Source organism: Microtus ochrogaster, chromosome 10 (assembly GCF_000317375.1).
Source record: "Microtus ochrogaster isolate Prairie Vole_2 chromosome 10, MicOch1.0, whole genome shotgun sequence".
NCBI classification, from domain to species: Eukaryota; Metazoa; Chordata; class Mammalia; order Rodentia; family Cricetidae; genus Microtus; species Microtus ochrogaster.
In genome coordinates, this window is record NC_022016.1 from 78,914,427 (window position 1) to 78,936,791 (window position 22,365).

The 22,365-nt window shown below is 47.8% G+C and overlaps 1 protein-coding gene across 1 annotated transcript; it reads right to left on the minus strand.

The window, feature by feature from the left end:
* Positions 1–416: 416 nt before the first annotated feature.
* Positions 417–18,723, minus strand: Slc5a9 (solute carrier family 5 member 9). Its single transcript, XM_026782198.1, has 14 exons — positions 18,562–18,723; positions 16,170–16,241; positions 13,431–13,535; positions 12,951–13,115; positions 11,403–11,508; positions 10,521–10,601; positions 10,067–10,272; positions 9,717–9,852; positions 9,192–9,299; positions 7,444–7,594; positions 5,688–5,856; positions 4,530–4,745; positions 2,421–2,604; positions 417–625 (listed from the first exon to the last, which is right to left on the minus strand). Exons 1-14 carry the CDS (start codon positions 18,721–18,723, stop codon positions 417–419), a joined length of 2,070 nt encoding a protein of 689 aa, XP_026637999.1.
* Positions 18,724–22,365: the final 3,642 nt, after the last annotated feature.

Below are 22,365 nucleotides of genomic sequence, written 5' to 3' on the forward strand. Positions count from 1 at the left end.
CAGAAAGGGGGAGGGGATAAGGAAAGTGGGGAAACAGTGTATTTGAATATTTTTAATAGAATCTTATACTCATTTTCTTCCTATGTGTCTAACCTGAAGATACATTAATGAAGATTCTTGAGTAAACTGAGGAAATGATGTTTTTGAGGTAGGGCAGTGTAGCAGGAAGAGGGCTAGAGCTGGAGACCCAGGGTGAGTCCTGCTCTGTGACCCTGGGCAGTCCTAGTGACCTCTCTAGTCCTCCATGTCTCCATGTGTCAAGGGTTCTGGATGGATGTTCTTCAAAAGCGTTCACTCGCTGCCTCTGTGGTCTCCAGTCAGCACAGCGAGATGGGAGGAGAGCCTGCCGCTGGTCTCTGGGCTTCACCAGGGTTCAGAAGTTTTTAATCATTTCAAATAATTCCTGGTCTACGGAGTCACGCAAAATAGCCCCAGAGAAAGATGTTGATGGCCAGCAGGATGATAGCGTTGAGGTTGCAGACACGTCTCCAGAGCGGCTCCTCCTCGATGCTGGTCAGCTTCTGCTCCAATGCAGCCTTTTCCGCTGAGCTCAGGGCTTGCTGTGGAGCCCCAGAGAGTCCACAGAACCAGTTCCATAGCCATTTCCCCAAGGACCTATGTAGGGCTGGGTAACAGGCCATAATGAGAGAAGGTCAGGACCGGGAAGGAAGAAAGGATGGAGAAAGGGGAGGTTGGACAAGGGATGAAAGAGTGGGGGATGCTAAGACATGGAAGGAGTGGGGAACATGCGGGGAGGACATTTTGTAAGGCTCCAAATTGCTCTAAATTGGGTCTCCTGGATGAGAACTTTGTGATAGCGACCAAATAGTCACTGCTCAGAAGCATTCTTTACAGGACACAGTGTGTTTGAACCACCGTCATGTGTTCTTATTCAGAGCACCAGTGCAGAGTGGGGACAGATAAAGAATCCATTTTACCCAGAAATGAGGAGTCTCTAAACCAGATGGACTCGTTTCCCCAGCTATGGGGCCTGACATTGGACTAGAGGTCAGGAACCTGGCAGCAGGGCCAGCTCCGCCCTCAACCTTGCAACAGGCCGTGAGTAAAAATCATCCACCTCTCCTTAGTAGCAGGTGCTTTCTCCCCCATCTGACTTAGGGACATGCCCTGCATTATTCTAGGAGTTGTTTATGCATCTATTGAGAATGGGGGTTGATAACACTACAAGGGCTACCAGGGCTGGTACTGGGAGAGGCTGTCTAAGAGAGCTCCAAATGCTGGGCTGTCTGAGGGATGTAGGCCGGGCCTGTCGAGTGAGGTGCTTCTCCCCTGTCTGGAGGTTTCTTTGTTTCAGCGAGAAGGATCCACTGCTCGAGCAGCTGCCTTCCCTGGTCTGGTCTCTCATTCCTCCACAGGGGTGTTTTGTCATGGGGTTGGGCTTGAAGGGGGGGGGGCTTTATTTCTACGGGAGTTTATGGCTGACTCAGGGGGCCATTTTCCTTCCTTAGGCGTAGCTGTTCAGAGGGAGCAGGCATTCCTTTGTATCAACAGGAACCACTTTGCCCTGGACACAGGGACCAGCAAGGGGTCTGTCTGTCTTTGAAACAGGGGTCCAATCATGGGCAATCTCTCCTTTTCCCCTTTCCTCTCCACCTTAACAGCTGCCTCACTTACAACTGATGTGACTTTTGGAATTTTAAATTTTTCTTTGGGAATATTATAACAGAAAAATCCCTATAATGTTGCTATTCTATAATTGGGGTGCCTTAATATTGTTATTTAATCTCACTACAGGAAGGTTATGACCTCATTATATTTTCCACTGGCACATTATGACTTCCATTTAATTATTGTGCTATCCCAGTACAGTTAACAACTGGGAAGCCTGGCAGAGAGGTGGCCATTTTTCTCAGGTCTTCCTATGATAACAACACAGGGTGTGGGCATGCTCTACACTCTTCCCACGAGGGACAGTCAGGCTTCTGTGTGACTGCAGACAGTATCATAGAGACAAGAGGGGAATACGTACATAAATGGAGACAGGGACAAGGCTGCCTGCTTCTTTGTGATGCCCGAGGTTCCCTTCCATGGGGAGGGAACTCAAGAGGCATAATGCTGTTTGGTTTTCCGCGTGTTCGATCTTTCAGGCTGGGTCATTGGCTAAATCTTCTGGAGAAAGGGTAGAAACTCCTCTCTAATGCTGGGATCAGTATTAGGAAGAGCACCCCTCCATGGATAGACTCTAAATCTAACCACCTCATGAGTTACCAAGACAACCTTTCTCCTCTGTCCTAACAGGTTTAGTAGTCACCTAGGGAAGTGAAAGGATGGTTTTGATAGTGTTCTTTCAGAGTCCTACACCCTCAGGGACCCCAAAATTCATCCTGGGGGAATCCTCAGAGTTATATTTGTCCCCATTGTTCCTTTGTGACATGTGCCCCAACATGCACCTCACCTACCTCTTGATTGATCAGACGCCTGGGCACTGTTTGCTTTTTCCCCGTCTCCTGCTGGGCCCTCCGCATCTGGCCTCTCTGCCAGTCCTGGAGTGTTTTCCCACTCTGTCTCATGCCCACTCACAGAAGCTTCCTTCTCCGGCTCAGGTAAGGGACAGTTTCTTGTCCACCAGGTCAGGCGAGCAAGCTAGAGAAAGAGGAGATGACATTTGGAGTCAGAAGGCCGTTCTGCTGTGGGAAAGGAAGTCTCGTTCATGGGAAGCCTTCAGAACAATACAAAACAGGGTGAGGAGCAAAGTAAGGTTATGAGGAGGGCACCTTGGTTTCCTCTTTCTTCAAGTAGGGAGTCTTTCTTGAATAATCACTCTGTCAGCCCTAGGCTGGGTGCTGGAATAGAGATCTGAATCGGGAATTCCCGAGCAACTTGAAACTCAACCCGAAAGAAATGAAATAGACAGGAAGCAGGTGCCTGAACACCAAGGAAAGACTTCAAAGGTCCAGGGGAGGGGTTGATAGCTGGCGAAATCAAAACCTGAAAGGCAGCGAGGGCTACTGCAGACCTTAGAAAATCCTGTAAGCTAGGATTTTCAAAGCTCCCCTGGAGTGAATTGAAGTGGTCCAGCCCAGAAACTGTTGAAAAGTGGAACAAGAAATAATTGAAAGAAATATTAAGTGCTTGAGAAAAGAGGAGGGCGAGGTCCATGCCTTTATCCATGCATTTATTCCTTACGCAGTGCTTGGAGCCAGACCTAGGCCTTACACATATTAACATTCAGCCACCCATCTGTCTCTCCATCCCAGGAAGCAGCAGCCTCGTGGGACATGGAGAGTAAACTGTATAGGACACGGCGACTTATGGGACGATCAGGTGAAGAGGAGGAGAGACCGCCATGGCTCCTGGTTCCTCGTTCAGCTGATGACATGGGTAATAGGACCCCTCCAAGGGAGAGAAGATACAAGGCAAGAGTGGGTTTGGGTTTTTGTGAAAGAGGAGGAGAGACAAGGTGTGCAGAGACCCCAGAAGCAGGAGCTCATGTCTGGACACAAGAAGAGCTAGCCTCACTTGCTCATCTGTGCCAGACCCTCTTGTCTGCGGGAGTCATAAGGCCATTTTACTAGCTCACAGGCACCACACAGGCGAGAATACACACAATGGCTGCCATTCAATGTTTAGGGTCTAGTTTCTACCAGGCTCTGTCAGGGGTCACATTGTGTCCTATCGGAATTTCTATATTGAAGTCTTTGTGCTCATATTTCAGATTATAGCTACATACAGAGATAGGGTTAAGAAGGCAAGATGGGATGAGAGGGGCAGGCACTATGGAGATCGAGTCTCAGACAGAGGACAGACTCGGGAAGAAGATGGCTATCACCATGGAGATTGGGTCCCAGATGGACACAGAGAACAGACTCAGGAAGAAGATGGCTATCACTAAGCTTTAGGAGAACCCTCAGATAAAAACAACCTGTGGGTCCTTGATCCCAGGCTTCCAGGCTCCAGAAAGTTATGTGACATAGCCTTAATGTTTATGCCATCGAGTCAGTGCTAAGTGATTACGGTGGCTTTAGTAAGCAAAACAGGCTGAGGAGGAAGCCTTCAACAAACTGGGCATCAGTATTCAGAGGCCGGGTGGGGGCAGTCGGTTCTCTGGTTCCTTTCTCGTTATATCCTTCTTTCTTACCATAAAAAAAAATACTATTTCTTCTAAGCCATCTCAGAGCAACATTGCCAATGTACCCACCCCTAGAGCCCTGGGCGTACCCTCTCTCCTTAAGCTAAGTCCTTCTATGCTTTCTCTCTACGTAGTTATTAGCTTGTGTTGGCATCTGTTTTCCAGGTACAGTTGTTGGTAGGGACCATTTATCTTTGTAAACCCAGCTCCATGCCTGACCCTAGTAGGTAGACAGTGCGTAACTTTGAACTGAATGGGTTACTCCTCACCTGGAAATTCATACCCCAGTGAGACTGTCCTCCAAAAAATACCTGCTTGGCAGTATCTGAGGCCATATCTATAAGATAAAACCCAGTGGGGGCGCAGGGAGGGGGAGGTTTCTGGGCATTCAGGACAGATGAATTGTTCCCAGAAGCCTCAGCCTGAACACACCACTTGCCTTTTCATCAGGGATGGGCTCTGTGTAGAAGCTGATTATGACAATGATGATGGCAGTAAGTCCACAGAGGAGGAGGGCAAAGTACAGGTAGTGGAAGTCCTTCAGAACAGCCGGCCTCCTGTCTGCCTCCCCACAGGCTGGGGCAGGGTATGAGAACTCCAGAGCCATGCGCACGATTCCCACTGCCAGGCCAAACATGAGGCCCCAGAAGGCACCCTAAGGAGAGAGTGGAGACACAGCAGGGAGAGACTGGGGTGAGGTAGGTCCAACCTAGGAAGTTGAGGGACACTCTTCCCTAACATCTCCCACTACTGGCTTATTTCAGGGGGAATTTCAGCCGCCAAGTTCCCCGTTGACACTCCCTGAATTGACCTAAAAGGCAGGCAGAGTGCTGTGCTGAGATGAACATGAGCTTCAGGGCTGCCCTAGAATTGAGACCCCGGCTCCATGAGAATGTCTTGAGCCCATCAATGTGAGAACGCTGGCTCGGAGCTTCCTTATGTGCAGTGAACAGGGAGATTGGTTAGTACTGAGTCACAAGTGCTCAGTATTCAAACTTCCCATCCTGGCACATCTCCCTCCCTCCCGTACCTATGAGGATTCAGGGTAGGACGACTATGTAGACACCCCCCCATGAGTTCACAGTACATCAACATTGGTGTCCTCGCTTTGCTCATGTGCAGAAGGATACAGGCCTACAGGTGGAGCAGAGACCAAAGAGCCTCAGGCTGTCCTGCAGTTTCTCACGTCTCTGTCTCTCATGTCCAGCATTCTCTTCCTCTACCGCTGACCCTTCAGGAATTGTCTCACATGCCACTTCTTCCGGGAAGTCTGCCCCTCTCCTGGAAGTCTCTCCCCTGGCTCTTTACTTTCCCAGAAGCCATTGTCCCTTGTCGTGATTATTTAATCACATTTCTTCCCTGACTGCTCAGGATGGCAGACTTATGTGAACCATGTAAACTGTTACATCCTCGGAGATGTCATATATGGGTTGGTAAGTGTTTCCTGTGCAAATGAGAGAATCTTGACCTGATGGTAAGAGTTAAAAACTTGAAGAAGGCAGTGACTTTGCTCAAGGTCTTAGAAACCAGATAAGTGAGAGACTCTTATCCCAGACCCTGTGGTGTGTGGGGGAGGGGCCGGGTTAGTTGCACTCACAGGCTCAGTGATCCTCTTGCTGAAAATGGCCAGCAAGAAGAGGGCCGTGATGGGTGGGGCTAGGTAGCTGGTGATAGACTGGATGTAGTCAAAGAGCTGCCCACTGTTGGAGCTCTGGATGATGGGGATCCAGAGGATGCTGATGACTACCAGGAAGACTATGAACAACCTGTGGGAAGAGCACAGGGCGCTGTGAGTACCACGCACAGGAGCATGGGCAGGATGAAGTGTGCATGGGATCAGGAAGGAAGGGAAAGTGAGTGGTCCCTGGGCCAGAGAATGTCTGTGGGTTAGAATCTCAAGTACTAAATGGTAGAAATTACACAGTTAAAAATCCCAGGAAATGGGACTTCAGAATTCAAGAAACCTTAGTATTGGATGGGTTCAAAGTTGTTCTGTATACCCTCTGATGAGTGATAAGCCATGCTCCCCCACCCCCAGGTATGCACTGGAAAGTCCCTGCTGAGTTTGCCTTTCTTCCTTTTTGCACTCAGCCGTCTAGAGCGATTTACTTCTCCAGGAGGCTTCCAGTCTTACATTGGCCCCAGGTCTCTGCCTGTTCTCTTTACCCCATCTCAACCGATTCCCACTCAGGCCTAGCACTTTTGGTGCCTGATTTTATAAATACAAACAAAGCAAAAATGACAACAACAACAAACAACAAAAACCACACTGCACTTTTCTTGGATGGGCTGAATGCAATAATGCATATGACCAGGAGATGGAGCCCAAATCACACTGATGGAGAACTATAGCCCTGTTGGTGAGCAGAAAGGAGGAATACTTCTAAGATTCTTCCCACTCCTCTCTTTTAACTCCCACCTGCCCTTTCTCGGGTCCTGTTAGACAGGTCCCACCCGTCCTCTTTGATGCTCATTCCCTCTCCTGTCCCACTCTTAAATGCTGGGTCACTGGGTGTGTGCCGATGAGCAGGCCATGGGGCAGAAACAAAACGCCCAGGAATAGACAGTGAGTGTGAGGAGTGAGATGTCTAGTCCCACATCTTTAACCACAAAAGAGGCTGGAATGTGCTAGTCAGCTTCGAAGCCAGGGCCGGGGAGACTTGAGTTGTGAAGCAGAGATTTCACCCCTTTACCTCATGTCAACTCTTAGTTTGTGGAGACTAAGAAAATTTACCACTAAGTTATGCTTTTAAAAATATAAACTACTACATTCAAGGTGAAGTTCAACCTTCATTTCTTGGTGTTCAAAGCTTGTGAGTCAACTGTTTGGAGACAACTATCCTATGGACATCTCCCTCAAGATTACACTTCACTGTCTCTTGAAGTTCCTTCTTTGTTGTAAGCTGGGGATGCCCCGAGAGCTGAATTATGTATCGTGGATCTGTGTGTCCCCAGTTCAACAGTGTGGCAAATGATGCATGTTCTAGGTATATCTGGCGGGTTAGTAGTATTCATATTGTCCTGGAATAACAGCCAGAGATGGCCCAAAAGACTTCAGGGGGTGAGGTGCTCCCCAAATTCCATGTGATCAGTTAGGGCTTATATGCATTATTATCTCACAGTGAACTTGTTAGTTAAACAGGCAAGGATAGATTTCTTCCCATCCCCTGCTATTCTGAAGGGGAAGAGGTGGCATAGTTCTGGGGAGGGATTTAATGCAGAGTCACAGGGAACCCACTGTCTGACTGCAAGCTTGGGGTCTAGACCTAGCTGATCTTCCCAAGAAGCAGGGATGGGAGAGGGGAGAGAGAGTTCTCCAGCCAGAGGGCGCTCAGGAAGCATAGTCAGCACACCTGCCTACCACCATCAACTCTTGCTCAGTTGCCCGCCTGCGGAAGCGCTGCCACACGTCTATGGCAAACAGGGTGCTGCTGCTGTTGAAGATGGAGGTGAGTGAGCTCATCAGGGCAGCCATGATCACAGCGATCATCAGGCCTCGCAGACCTGGGGAGAGACAAGGCCGAGTGGAAAACTGTCCATTTAAGGGCTCTGCCAGGATGTTGGAGGTTGCAGCAGAAGCACACAAAGACAAGAATTTTGGGGTGGAGATGGGATGAGGTGGGTGCTAGTCATCATCTAGGACAGAATCCGGACACCCACAGTGCTTGAGTCCAGGTTCTGGCCAGCCTCTGTCCCAGCCTTTTGGCCTTGGGTGGCCCGTCAGGATTCTCCAAGCCTTGGTTGCCCTCTGTATACTACAAGATGTGCATGAATGAAGACGATAAGAGGCTTCCTGCAGTCTTGATATATGTTTTGGTACTATGGCCATGGATGGTGGTGGATCCCTGGGACTGAGGTTAAAAGGGTGCTGGTAACATATTTTAATTTTTATGATGCATTGTCTATTCTTTTAAAAGCAGCATTTCATACCTCATTGTGGTCATTACCCGAAGTCTCAGCCTCAGAGACAGAAACATGGACTGTTTCCTGGCTTTGTGAGTAACCAGCTAAATGATCTTAGGACAAGGAGTTTTCTCTACTTGGACCCATTTTTTTTTTTTCACCTGGACACTGGACATATTAAAGTGTACGCTGATATTTGAAGTTTCTACCACTGATGGCCAAGCTTCTGGAAATGACCTTTCATCACTGTGTGATGACTCCCAGAAGTTCTGAATCATTTGTTTCCTTCTGGATAATAATACCTTTCTGATCTCCCCACCTGATGTCATCATTATCCTAGACCCTTCTCTTAACTCTCCCTGTCCTGTTTCTTAACTGCTTGGCTCTAGATGGACCTTCACTCTCTCTACTGTTTCTCTGACTGGCTGTAATCACTAAAGACAAGCAATAACCACTCATCTCTTGCCTTCCAGTTCCTCGACTCATTTATGTTTCCTTGACTTTCCCCTCCCATTCTCTCTCCATACTGAATTCTCCAAGCACAGTGGTCTGTTGAAAGCACAAACTTCATTATTCATGCTTGAACCAAAGCTCCCTCCTCTCTGCAGTGACCTCCTTTGCTCTCAGAGAAAAGGCTGTCTTGCGTGGTGTTTGGCCATGACATTCCCTTGGAAAACGGTCTTCACTCATCCTTTCTGCTGATGGTGCATTGCACGATCTTCCCACCCTGGTCATTTGCACACTCACTATCTTCCTAGAATGGTGTTCCCCATGCTCTTGGTTTTTGACAAGTTGTATCTTGTGACTCAGCAGTACTTCTTTTCTTTGGAAAATTTTTTCTAACAGGCTCCAAGATTGGTCAATGCTTCCTTGGAGCTCTCCTGGTCACCATATCCTATACTCTCTAAGAGCCCAGGTATAGTCCCTGGAGACCAAAGAGAACTGGGATCAGAGAACTATCTTTTAGAAATGTGTCTCCAATACCTGGAACACATAGCAGGTGCCTTAGGAAAGCTTGAGGAAGTGTGTGTGTGTGTGTGTGTGTGTGTGTGTGTGTGTGTGTGTGTGTGTTCTGGCATGGGGCCAGAGGTGGGTCTTTCTCTCCCCTCTTTTCATTTATTTGTAGTGCAGTCCATCCTAGGTTGTGATCCTTGAAGGAGGAACTGGATGGTGGAAAGGGGTGGGAGCTAAGACTCACCCATAGGCATGAGTGCCATGACCAGCTTTGGGTAAGCAATGTTAGAGCATCCCACTCTGGCGCCACACACTCTTTGACAGATGTCAGGGTCTACGCAGGCAACTTCATCTGCAAAAGAAGAGAGCTGTATGATGCTGTACCTCCTTAGGTTGGGCCCCTATTTACTTTATGATGCTATGGGAATATGTTCTGGAGACTCCAACTTAGTCTATAGGGTGAAATGACAAGGGGTCTGATCACCTATAGATATGTTGTGCATGAACTATACTTCAGAGATGGTTTGAGTTCTTTGATAAAAACAAATGTTCTTGGGAGTATCCAATAATGTCTTATTTCTTCTCCATATAAAGGGGAAAAATTTAAAGCGGCCTCCAAATGCAGATTTCTTCTACTCCAGTACAAAGTCTAAAATGTTTCCTGTATTCCCTTAATTGAGAAATCCTCTGGTACACCTGTCCCAAAAAAGTCTTCTCTGAAAATGCCCTGCAAACACCACAGTTCTCAGAGAGCCGCACTAGCTCTTACCTGGGTACAGAGCCCGGCTGATCATGCCAGGCATGACAATGAAGAACATCGGGAAGATCTTTAGGTAGCCGCCCAGTACTGAGCCCCCCTTGGCGTGGGAAAGACTCTTGGCGGAGAGAGACCTCTGTACAATCACCTGAAACAGTGTGAGATATGCATAAATAGCAGTGGAGATACATCACTGGTCAGAGAAGGACTTAGTTCAGTGCAGGAGAGCCCAGCACTGGTCACCATTTGCCTCCACTCAGTCCCAGGATGATGTCCAACCCCTTTGTACCCAACTGCCTGCTTATTTGTTTGTTTGTTTTCAGGAAGCTCCTGCTGGGCCAGGCCAGGCTGGGGAACATTACCTGATCTGTGCACCAACACCAGGTGGCCAGAACTGTGAGCCCAAAAATGAGACCTGGCCAAGGAATGTCCCCATTCACAGGGTCACGGAGCATGTGAAAGGCATCGGACCGTGGGAGATGACAGGTGGTGTTGGGAACTGTGACATTGGGAATGGCCTGCTTATATAGTTGCTGTAGGCCTGGGTACCAGCCCACCTCCTTAAAGCCTGTGGGAAGAGAGATGGTGTGAGAAATGGACCCGGAGTCCTCACCGATAGCCTCAGGTGAGCCTCTGGGTTTGAACTGACTTGAGAACTAGGAATGGGCAAGGATGCTGGGTCTTGGGATCAAGGTTCTTGGTTTGGAATAGAGAGAATGCTGACTTTAGGAGGTCTGGCCTAGAGAAGGGGTTTGGTCTTATGCTATAGAAAGATCTAGGGAGCAAGGATAGGGTACATTTAGACCTCTTTCTTACCCAGGAACATGAGGACTAGAGCGCCTCCTACCATGATCACAGTTTGTAGAGCATCAGTGTAGATCACAGCAGCGAGTCCTCCTGGGTACCCAAGGAGAGGATACATCAGTCAGCATCAATGGGAAGTTTCTCTCTGGGTACCTGCCCTGTCCTTGGCTACACTGGGAAGATCAGAGAAGACACAGAGCTCTCTTAGCAGGGAACCCTGGTGACAGACCCTTCTCCATCTCTTCTCTCTCTGTTTCACCCAGGGACTATGCTGGCTGGGTACAGACCAGTGTGTTCTGATGTAATTCTTTCTATCCATGGCAAGGCCTGGTCACCACACCATCAACAGCTGTTGTTCTTGCCATCAATATCCCCAAGCTCTCTGCTTTCCCTCCCAAAGTCCACCTAGATGTCTCATATCATTCAAAGACAACTTAGCCATAAGTAGTTCTGTCCTGGGCTGCTGTCCTAGGGTACCCATTTCTATGAATTGAAGGAAACAGAGTAGAATGAGTTCTTGGTTTTGTTATGGTGACTATGGCCCAGACAGCAGTTCATTGATTTCCCACCTTGTCCCACACAGCCAGATCTCAACAGGACTACATCTCTCTCTCATTACATGCCTTTGCCAAGTATATTTTCCATCTCTGCTTTTCCACTCCCTTTTCTCATTTGCTGTGTTTCCATCTCCCTCTGTGTGTTCTCTCATAGTATATCTCTGTCTTCGTTAGTTTGTCTCTGTCTCTCCATAACTTACTGTCTCTCTCTGGATCATCAGTCTCTGCCTATCTTTTTCTATCTTTATCTTTCTATCTTTCAATATCTTTGCTAGTGAACACTTCCCTCCTCATCTCATGGTCTCCACATATCAACATGGCCTCTTCCCCTTCCTACCTGCGATGGTGTAGACAGCTGTCACCATTAGCAAGATCACCGTGGAGAGATAGAGGTTCCAGCCTAAGGACATCTGGATGAAGATGGCTCCAGAGAAGATATCAGTCTGCAGAAAGCAAGGACCCAGAATTCCATGCTATCCAATACTTTCAGGATGGTTGTTGTGGGTATGTCACCCACCTTATCTGGTGTCCTCAGCCTTCATCAAACAATGCAGACAAGGCTGGAGAGCCATGCTGGTGGGTTTGGTCTTGGAATTAAAGTGCCTGGGATAAAACCGGACTCGCTGAACATAACGGACAATGAGGACTACTAAGAACTCAAGAACAATGGCAATAGGTTTTTGATCCTACTGCACGTACTGGCTTTGTGGGAGCCTAGGCAGTTTGGATGCTCACCTTACTAGACCTGGATGGAGGTGGGTGGTTCTTGGACTTCCCATGGGGCAGGGAACCCTAATTGCTCTTTGGGCTGATGAGGGAGGGGGACTTGACTGGGGGAGAGGGAGGGAAATGGGAGGCGGTAGCGGGGAAGAGACAGAAATCTTTAATAAATAAATAAATACAGTGCCACATGATGGAATGTGGGCTTGACCTTGCAGACATGGAGGCATGGTAGAATTTAGAGTGAAACAATACTGAATAATGTTTTAAATAAAAGATAAATAATCAGCTATCCTTGAAAGATATGTCTGTGTATTATGAATGTCAGGATACAAAATGAAAGTGGGAGATGGAGGAAGTAAGGCTAGAAGCTGGAGGTAGAGAAGAGGACATTTGGGAAGAGAGAATAGGAACTGTGCAGGTTATTGACTGCTCCACAAATTAGCACAGGCCCACAGGGCTGCCAGGGGAGGCAGCCGTGGGTTCTGGATGATCCCTATGCTCGGGTTATTATGGGACTTGGGGGTAAGGACAGCCTCAGCTAACAATGTCTGTCCTCAAATTAATTTCATTACTATATCTGGCACCTGGTTGATTCTGTTCCCTTTGGTCTATTCCTCAACCCATTCCACGATTGTTCATAAACTGATGACAGGGTCTAAAATATGGTAGTGGGAAGACCTAATCATCTCAGGGCATGGGAGTCAAGATCCAGTTCTGATTCCAGACCTAGTCCTTTGTGTAGACTTGGATAATTCACTTGACATGTCTAGGTTTGTCTTCTAAGTTTAGTTCAATAAAGCAACAGTAAAGATTTTTTTATACTCTAACATTCTAGGTGATTAATAAAGAATTGTCCAATGAAGTATCAGTTAATGGAAACATGATAGAGTGGACTCTAGCTTGATAGTTCACTGTGTGAAAGATCAATATTCACTTAAAACATTTCCTGTTCAAGTGTGATTTCCCCACTTCTGGATGGAGACTTCTCTGAAGTCAGGTTGATCCATCTTTCCTTTCTTTTATCCTTCATTCCATCCATAACCCTTTCATTGTATCCCCTCCCCCCACCTCTCTCTCTCCCCTTCCTTCTTCCCATCCCTCCCCACCATCAGTGAGCTCAGCATGATGTCCGTGGTAAGAAGCTGCCTGCAGTCATACCCACCGAAATCTTGGTGAAGATGTAGAGAATGAGAGACAGGACCGACATGTACACCTGGATCCTCTGGCCTCCAAACCGTTTCTTCAGGTACTGTGGCATGGTGACCACACCCGCTGCAATGTACACAGGGACGAAGATCCAGCCCAGGGCCACGAGCAGCCATGTTGCCTGGGAGAACATAGGGAAGCTATTTTAGTCATAGAAAGTTTGGCAGCTTCCCTCCCATAGGTAGCATGTTGGATGGGAGGGCCCTGATGGGGGAAACGAGAGAGAGAGACCTGGGTCCTCCTACCAACTTTTCTGGATAACCCCAGATGAGTTCTCTTTCCTCTTTAAGGCCTTAATTTCATCATCTACATAATGGATACTCTGTTTACCACACAACCTCCCAAGTACCTCTAAGATATCTTTCTTCTCTAAGGCCAGGCACAGGAGATGGTTCTGACCCTCAACACCCTGGAGCCGTCAGGTCAGCTTCCTTACATTCCACTCGAAGCCGCCCACAGCAAGGCCTCCAGCAGCCCCTGTCCCAGCCAGGCCAATGAATAAGCCACTGCCCACATTGCTTGACATCAGAGATGCTCCAATCTGCAAGGCACAAGTGAGGTTAAGAGGCAAGGGTCAGAGTCAGATTGGAGCAGTCTGGGCTTAGGATCACTTAACTGTGAGGAGCCAGCTAGAGGCTGTGATTTTTGAGGCACTGGCTAAAGAGAACCTTTCCGAGGGTTTTCTTTCTCCTCACAACACCAGTCATTTCTCACTATCCCTGTGAACTTCGGGGTTCCAGACTCAAACATCCTTAGGTATTATCATGTTAAACAGACATAGGTTCCCCGTCCTTAGATCTTTCTGTTCCAGTTAGCCAAATCTTTCAGACTCCCTAAGGCTGTCAGGGTTTTCTCTTCATCTTAGAGAACAGAGTGTAAGCCGTGGTGGTCAGGGACAGTGAGCATCACCAAAATGGAGGGTCAAAAATGACTGGCATTATGAGTGTGAGAGTAACTGAGTGAGGGAGTGAGAAGGGTGTGCAGGAATCTTTAAGTGTAAGGCTATGTGAATGAATGCATGAAAGTGAGTGGGAGCATACATGTACACACATGTGTGAGTATAGTGAATGCTGGCCTGCATGAATGTATGTACATGACTGTGGGGGGTGTGACTAGGAGAACATGAGAGCATGTGAGCACATGAATGAGCATGTGAGAATTTGTGTGTGTGCGTTTGATGTGACTAGGTTTCTAGGTAGACCTCATCTCCCTTCATCTTACTTTAAGAAGAGAAATTAATTTCCAGGGATCAGTAGAAATATAGGGTATGGTCCAATGGGAGAAATGCTTGGGGTCAATTTCTGGAGATGGCTGGGAGTTCGCCCCTGATTCTCAAGTCAGTGTTGTTCAGTATTAAGTACAGGTGTCATTCGTTCAAGAAAATGATTCCTGCTTCTTATCCACCTATGGCCTGAGACCCAGCAACTTCACCAACCAATGGGAAGGGCAGTGCCTCCCTCTACCCCAGGTTTGAGTATATTATTCCTAAGTCTGTGTGCCCACTCAACTCTGAGCATCCCGATAGCAGGAAACTCCACATATATCTCAATAGATCCAGAGCCCTACATAAGGTCCATATCTGGGGACAGAGCAGGGGATGGAACTCTCCCTTGGTGTGAAATACCAAGTTGGATACCCGGTTGAGCACTGCAAGTGTTGAGGATATTTGTTTTTAATTTTGTTTTTGTTTGTTTCCCATGACTGAGTGAAACTTCAGAGAGAGCAGGGAGAAACTGCTCTACCCTTTGATTGACAGCTCACAAAACCTTCCCTGAAGCCCAGATGCCTCGGTCAGGCAGTTGTCATACTAGCTGCTCTGGTTGGGTGAATGGCTACACTGTTGTCATCCCAGCCGCTTCAAATGACTCAATGATTCACTGAGGAGACTACACTCCAGCTTCAGAGAAACACTGTGATCGTGACACCACAGAAGTCACAGACGGCTGCTTTGAGAGGCTGTGCTCCTGTCCGACACTTCAGAAAACCCGCACCAGATGGGGAAGATTGCTCTTCGGGCTGTATTATCTTCAGTGGATAGCAGATGGCTCTACTCCTCCTATAGCTACTCACATAACACAGAAGGGGGAACAGCTCCCCAAGGGCGCAGAGAAAGTCTGTGATTGGTGCAGTGTGAGGCTTGTGATTGGTCCTTATTTAGGGAGTGTGATTAGTGGAATTAGAAGCTAGAGGTATACGGGCATACCGGGCTGTGATTGGTGAAATTATATTCCAAGTGTAGGTGTGCTTCCATTTTTTTCTGGCCATATGAATTGAATATATATATTCAATTAGCTTGGGAGGCTTCTCTTTTGTGTACTCCCCCAAACTCCCTGCTGCATCTCTGTGTTAAAACATTTTGCCTAAATAGTTGTTTTTCTTATGAGGGATCTTTATCACAAGTAGAACATGTTGATTTGGTTGTTGCATGAAAAGCAGATATTAGATCACAGGGCATAACAACTGTAGTAGTAAGGAGGAAGCTAAAAGTTCCAGAGACCCACTGAGCTAATAACCCAATTATTCAAAGCTCAGATATATAGCAGTAGGCTGAAAAATTAATAATAATAATAGTAATAGTAATAATAGTGGCCAGAAACTGCAAGAAGCTTATTATGAAGATCTGGATGGTAGCTGAGAGTACAGGACTGTAAATCTGGGTCACAGAAAAAGTTTGAGGGAGACAGTGAGGGCTAAAGATTTGAAGGCTTCATCATCAAAAGCTAAACTCATTTGGGCCCTGGGTGTTAGAGCTCCAAGCTCGGAGCAACATCCTGGGCCCTCAGCACCCAGAACAATAACTCTCTGGTCCTAAAAGCTGGGGCCATGAGACTCCAGTTCTAGTATGGAGCTGTAAGCTTCTGTTTGGAATCCCAGCTTATAAACTTCTAGAACTGAGTGCTATCAACACTATGCTCCCCACCCCCACCCCCAGCCACCTCTGGTTTCTGTCTCCATAGAGCAAAAGAATCCCAGACAGCCATCTTGACATGCACAGAAGGCACCCAGGGGAGATGGCTCAGGCTGCTGGGTGGGTTGTGGGCAAGAAAGGAATTCGGAGTGAAGCAAAAAAGTAGGAGAGTGTTGATGTAGTTCTGGCAAGAAAGGCTTAGAGAAGGTTATAGATGGCCAAAGCTGGGAATATATGCTGGGAGAGGAGGGAGGAAGGTCAACTCACTGGCCACCAGGTCATGGATCTTCCAGCCAGGAAATAGCCACCGATGGTCCCTCGGCTTGCACGGACAGACGACTAGAAAGAATATGCAAAGATGTCAGTACTTCCCAAGCCTCTTACCGTCCCCACCTTCCACTCCTTGATTAATTGCCCCCTTGGTACAGGCACCTTGGTGACAGAGACGACAGGACCTGAGGCAGAGCAGGGTTGTCTGTATACTTATGGCATCACCTTTTTATAAACTATGGGTCTGTGGGAGAGTCACGCCCTCTTTGTTAGTTTTGCTCTCAGGACTCATGGAAGAGCAAAGGGGGCAAAGGCTGTCCAAGGTCTTCAGGAATAGCAGAATGTCGTGAAAACTCTCTGGAAGGTAATTAGTGCCTCCTTATTTTCCATCTGTTGGTGACCTCTTCCAAGGGGTGGGTTGGAATCTGTCTCAGGTGCTTAGTGATTGTCTGTTCCCTGAGCTAGCCTCTTCCTTCTCCTCAGACAGACACCCACACCGGACCGGGTATTGTTCTAGCCATTCTGAACACTGGCCAGAATGAAGAACTCTATTTGGGACATGCGTTGATAAGGCCTGGAGTCAGAACACACCATTGAACCCATTGAGGATTCTGGAAGGATCCAGTAGGTGACCAGTCCACGGCCTGTTTCGGGGTGTGCTCTGAAGGGTGAGGAGACACAAGGAGTGTAAGCTCTTTCTCTGGGGACATAAGCCCAATCTTCTTGGTCAAGATGCTAATAGGACACAGTGATAGCTGAGCTTTCTCCACATTTGTGCTATTGATGTGGAGAAGAGGGCGTAAGTTAGGCTCAGGCTGGCTAGGGGTGGTTCGGCAAGGCAAGATGAAAGTCTGTGGTGTGGGCTGATAGTGGGGAAGGGTGTGCTGAAATTTGTGTTTTTAAGATTCCAAAGCCTTGTGTGTTAAATACTTAGTCCCCAGTGCACTGTCAGACATGGGATTTTAGGAAGTGTTTGGATTATGAAGCAGTAGAAAGTATGGAAAATGAGCCCTGGTTAGAACAAATGGGCCATGGAGGGTCTGTCTTGCCACCAACATGTTCCTCTCTGTGTGTGTTTCCCAGCATCCATGAGGTGACCGTGACCACTGTCCTCTGTTACAGGCTCCTGTTGCCTTCTCACTCATCCATTGTAATGGAGTCAGCTGACCATGGTCTGAGCTCTGAAGCCTGAGGCCTAAATACATCTTTATTTCTTTACGTTAATTAACAAAGCGTCCCAAGAGAAAGCTGACACAGGAGTGGAAGTTACTTCTGAGTGGGAAGCAACAAGTCTGACCAGAACTGAGAACAGAGAAATCCTTGATGTAAAGGAAGGAAAGCAAAAGGTGTGTAGTCACTGGGGAGCGATGCACTCATGTACAGGGCCTGACGTGTGCTAAGCTTTGGCTAGAACATTCTTGTGTCACCTCTGATCACCTCGGTGGCAACAGAGGCAGTGAAAATTCATTTCACAGGTGATTAATTGAGCCACAGGAGCAGAAAAGGATTTGTCCAACACACATGGGAATTAGGGTTCTCATGCTGGCCGCCTTGCAGGGACTGTTGAGCTCCTGTTTGCCCACTTCTTCCTCAAACCAAGCCTGGAAAGTGAGGGCTAGCACCCCCTCCCCTCACAGAAGGGAAGCCTGAGGTGTTCCTGACCAGCTGAGACTTGAGTGATAATCTACCTCTCAGCAATCTGAAGGGACTGGCCTCTCAGCAGAATCCTGTTTTGATAAGAGCAGCTGTCTGTGACCTGCAACCTGCATGCTGGGCGCAGTGCCAGGTGCTTGTCCTGTCACTGAGTGATTGTGTCTTTCAATAATATTAGCAGCAAACACATGGGGAAACTGAGGGGTTTCTATGACCCCAGGGCCACATGGCTCTAACCGCTAGAGTAAGATCTGGGCTCAGGGTTTCCTGACCTCAAAGCCGTGCACCTGCCTGCAGCTGTGTGGTTTCTTTGACCTATAGGAACATTGGAATCTGGAAGGCGCTGTTGCCTGAGAGCATGTGAGTCTGAGCTCTTTGTTCAAGACACCAGTAGGAGAGGAAGGCTGGGTGTTGAGCCTACTCTGAGTTGGGTGTCTTGAGGGAAAGGAGAGGAGAGCCAGACTCACAGCGACTAAATGGATTGAAGTCAGAGCTCCTGGCTTGACCTGCCTCTGGCTCACTGTGTATTGCTAAGGCAGGCCACAGGTCTCTCTGGCCTCAGTCATCCATCTACAGGACAGGATGGGAATGGGTGACTCCTAAAGCACCATAGTGTCAGCTTCCTACTGTTGTGTATTCCTCCTTTTTTTCTTCTCTCCCTACCCCTCTCCCAGCTCAGGATGAGAGGTTTCTCTGCCTGTCTGTCAGGCTTCAGCATTATGTAGTTCTCACTCACCCAGATTCCCACAGCAAGGACGAAGACAAAGTAGATGACCACCACCACGATGTCATAGGCATGCAGGCCGACTCCAGAGCCCAGGGCTGAGTGTGGTGCTGTCTCAGCACTGGCTACATCCACTGAATCTCCAGGCTCCATTGCTGCTAGCTCCTTGCTCATCTGTTACTGTCCTTTCCGGCAGACTGGACTTTGATGTCCTCCTGGCTTCGTTCCTTCCCTTTAATGATTAAACAAACCCAAGTCTCATTAGCATCTGAGAAAGTGAGGAGTCCTGCTGGCAGGTGAGGTCCTGCCCACTCTTCTCCTAACTGCAATGCCTTCCCTTGTGTTACTTCTTTCCGCCTCCCTCCCTCTCTTTGCCTGCTGCCATTGTATAAATTTGCATGCAACATGAATCTGCATGCCTGTAGGTAGGTGCATGCGTGCGTGCGTGCGCACACACACACACACACACACACACTTTAGAAATCAAGGTGCTTAAGCAGCTGCTCTGTGGAAGAACTGAGGAAAGTGAATGCAGAGCTGCTGCTTGAAGTTCAGTCATCAGCTTAATACAACTTTCCTTTATCCAGTAAGAGCAAGAAGAGGGAAGACAGGAAGAGTCTGTGATCATCCCTGTAAAGCCACTGCTGCCCCCTATGCCCTCACCTCCAACCCACCAAGGTTCCTTGTTTTACAGTGGAGGAAATCGAGACCTGGGACAATAGCTAAAGTTTTCTTGCAAAGAACGGGATCTTTCGTGTCCTGGCATGTCAAATTTACATCTTCTGATGCTCAATCCACGCTTCCCATCCTGTGCTATGACATGAAATGGGTGAGGTCAAGGTCTAGCTGGAAAAAGGTAGAGTTCTTCTAAGACCTGGTTTCTGGTCCTCACCTTGTCTTTTACTACCATTCTGATAACTTTCGGCACGTTGTCTTTGAGTTTAAGTATTCTTCTTACCGTCAGGTCCTGTGTTCTGCCTGCCTCGCTGCATCAAGGAGATTAGAATGTGCTGCCAAGATTCTCCGCAAACTCCTGGCTACTTGACTGTCAGTGCTAATATAGATATATTAGTACCAGCCACCACCTAGCTAATAGACCCAGATGCCAGGCACAAGGCATGCCTGTTAGTATCATCCTGGAAGAGCTACATTTGTACCTTTCAGTCTGTAAGTGTTGTGTCCATATACAGGCCAGTCTCAGATTGGGGTGGATAAAGAGATCCCATTGACCATGTATCTCCATCTCAGCCACAGTCTCCTCTCTTTTCATTGGGGGATAAAGAAAGTAAAAAGCAGAGCCATGGATTTCTTTCGGCTTGGCCCTCTAGCTCAGAACAGCAGGTATAGGGCATCTGGAGACACAGGAATTGGAAGTGGATCTTCCAGGGTAGCCAATTGGATATAGCAGAGTATAACATCCATTTGGGTTAGGGGCCAAAAGGACAGAGAGGCAGATTTGTAGCAAAAGTGTCTTTCACATGCATTTACATGTAATAAGTGTTTATCAAACAAATGAGATGGTCAAGGAGCTCAGCTATTGTTAGCAACATCAGAGAAATGTGAAGGACAGGCCCTGGTGTGTGCTTTGTGGGAAAGGTAGCTTGCAGCTGCATGTTAGGGAGGGACAGAGGCTAGGTGTGAGCTCAGGTCACTGAGGATGACTTAGGGCTGCCTATGGCTCATTCCTTCAGAGAAGAAATATAGCAGGAAGTAGAGAGCTGAGCCTAGAATGTTCCACCTTACCTACTCAGAAAGGTCATCTGAATTCTCAGGGCTCTGTTGCCTCCTCCTAAGCGCTGGAGGCTATGCCCAAACCCTGCTGTTGGTCTAATCCTAACCAACAGGTTTGGCCACACAATACCAAAACTAAGAGAACAAGGCAGCCAACTCTGCACTGTTGCAGCCATGGAGCTGATGTGTCTTGGTGTCACCCTTAGAGACCCTACGCCCAGAGACATCCCCAGGAAAGAGCCAGCCTTATGCCTATTCTAGGTTCTCCAGTCAAGCTTTCTCAGGACAGCCCTGCTCAAGTCAGAGCGTCTGTGCCAAGAGCTCATCTCTGTAGGGATATTTAATCTGTGTTTTAGCAGGCAAGGCTTGCCTAAACATCCAGAAGCCAGCTCTAGAGAGGGCAGGATGCACAGGGAAGAGAAGGTTGCCTCATAAGTAAAGACAGAATTATTAAATTGCCCAAGGCACTTGGAATCACAATTTCTGAGTACTTGAGGCTATATCTTCAAACTTAAGTCAGAATGTCCATGTAATTGTAACCAAAAAATGGCCTGGACTTTAATTTAGGAATGTGGAAAGAATGTCCCACTGAGCAACCAGGATCATTTTCCTGAGTCCAGTCTATTTTACCTCCAGTTCACAGAATGTGGAAGATCAGACCCATATGCCCAACATCTTAGCCTCCCTGGGGCTCTTGGTTGGATCTGTGTAATTCTTCTTGGATCCTGGCTAGTAGATCCCCTAGCTTCTTGGCCTTATCATTCTTGGTCACCAGCTACTATTTTAGTCCTCTAGGATAGCTCATGTCTCCCATAGTTTTAGCATTACCTATTGTGTCTATCATGTTCTTTTCCCTTTGGTCATTTTGCAGCGTGCAGATGAACAGGTGGCCCTGCCAGCTATCACAGGGCACTGTCCTGTGGGCAGCTTATGAGGGTTAGCCTTTCCCCACAGCCCTCAGAAGTGGGGCCATGACCCTTCCTTGCTGTTTCCTTGCTAGTAGACTGAAATATGGAGGTGTGTGTGGGGGGGGGGGCAGATTGACTCTGGTATGCAACATGCTGGCTCTCCTCTCCAGGCCTTTGTGCATGCTATATCCTCCACCATCATCTTTCCTCTGAAACCTTCTTGGCTCCCATCCTGGGGACATCCTGAGCTCCAGGACATGCCTGACTAGCTCTCCAAATGCATCTGCCGATTTGCAGCCTGACCGCCTTAGACATGAGTCCTAAGAATTCTTGTCTTGGTTTTTATTTATGTCTCTCACTGACAAGAGCAAAGCCTTTGAGGGTTTTGTGATATTGCCATTTAGAAATCCCTCTTGAGGCCAGTGAGGGTGACAGGCAAGAGTGAAGCAGTTGGTGCTACAGTGAAGACAGAGGAGGCCATGGGCCAAGGTGGAGAGGAGAGGCCCTGGCTGCTTTCACGAGCAGGATATGTGCCAGCCTGCATGGGTATTTTCCTTAGGGTCTTCCCCACCACCTGCAAGTCCTTCCCCTCACTTTATCCCTAGTGCTGTGTGTGGGGGACAGACTCAGTTTCGATTCAACCCTAAGGACTGACCTTGCCTCCAGGAAAGATCTTGTGGGAGGTTTTGACTAAGTGAGGAAATTACTAGTGGGGAGGCTTTGAGCACATGGCATCAGCTGCTTGAGTATCTAGATTACTTCCCAGCCTTCCCCTTTTCTATGTACCATAGAATCAAATCATTCTGTTTCAGGAAAGGGAAGGCCCTTTCATCCAGCTGTCTACAAATCCCCTATCTCCTTCCAACATTGCTTACCTTAGTAATTCTAGGCAGGCTCTGTGTACCTCCTCCTGGCCTGCACCCAGGCTGCTTGCAAGTACTTCCTGTAAAACCACTCTTTGTCAGACTTCTTCTGACAACTTCCTCATCTACAACAATGAAGGGCAGAATGTTTAAGACCACTGCCCACGGTACTGGGTCACTCCCATCACAGGCAGTGACATATGAGCATCTCAGTTGGCTTTATTATTCCTACTTTAAGTTAGAAAAAGAATTTATTAGTAAACTCCTGGGGTTTGTTTGGGTTTTTAATTTGGGCTCAAATGACTCTAAAAGTG

Bases quoted from the DNA above. Each gene is read 5' to 3' on its own strand.
- Slc5a9 (XM_026782198.1), bottom strand. From the start codon at position 18,723: ATGAGCAAGGAGCTAGCAGCAATGGAGCCTGGAGATTCAGTGGATGTA. The intron at 13,116-13,430 runs GTAAGGAAGCTG...ATGTTCTCCCAG, and splicing joins TGGGCGGCTTCGAGTGGAAT to GCAACATGGCTGCTCGTGGC. The intron at 5,857-7,443 runs GTGTGCTGACTA...CTCTTCCCACAG, and splicing joins GAGTTGATGGTGGTAGGCAG to GTTGTTCATAGTCTTCCTGG.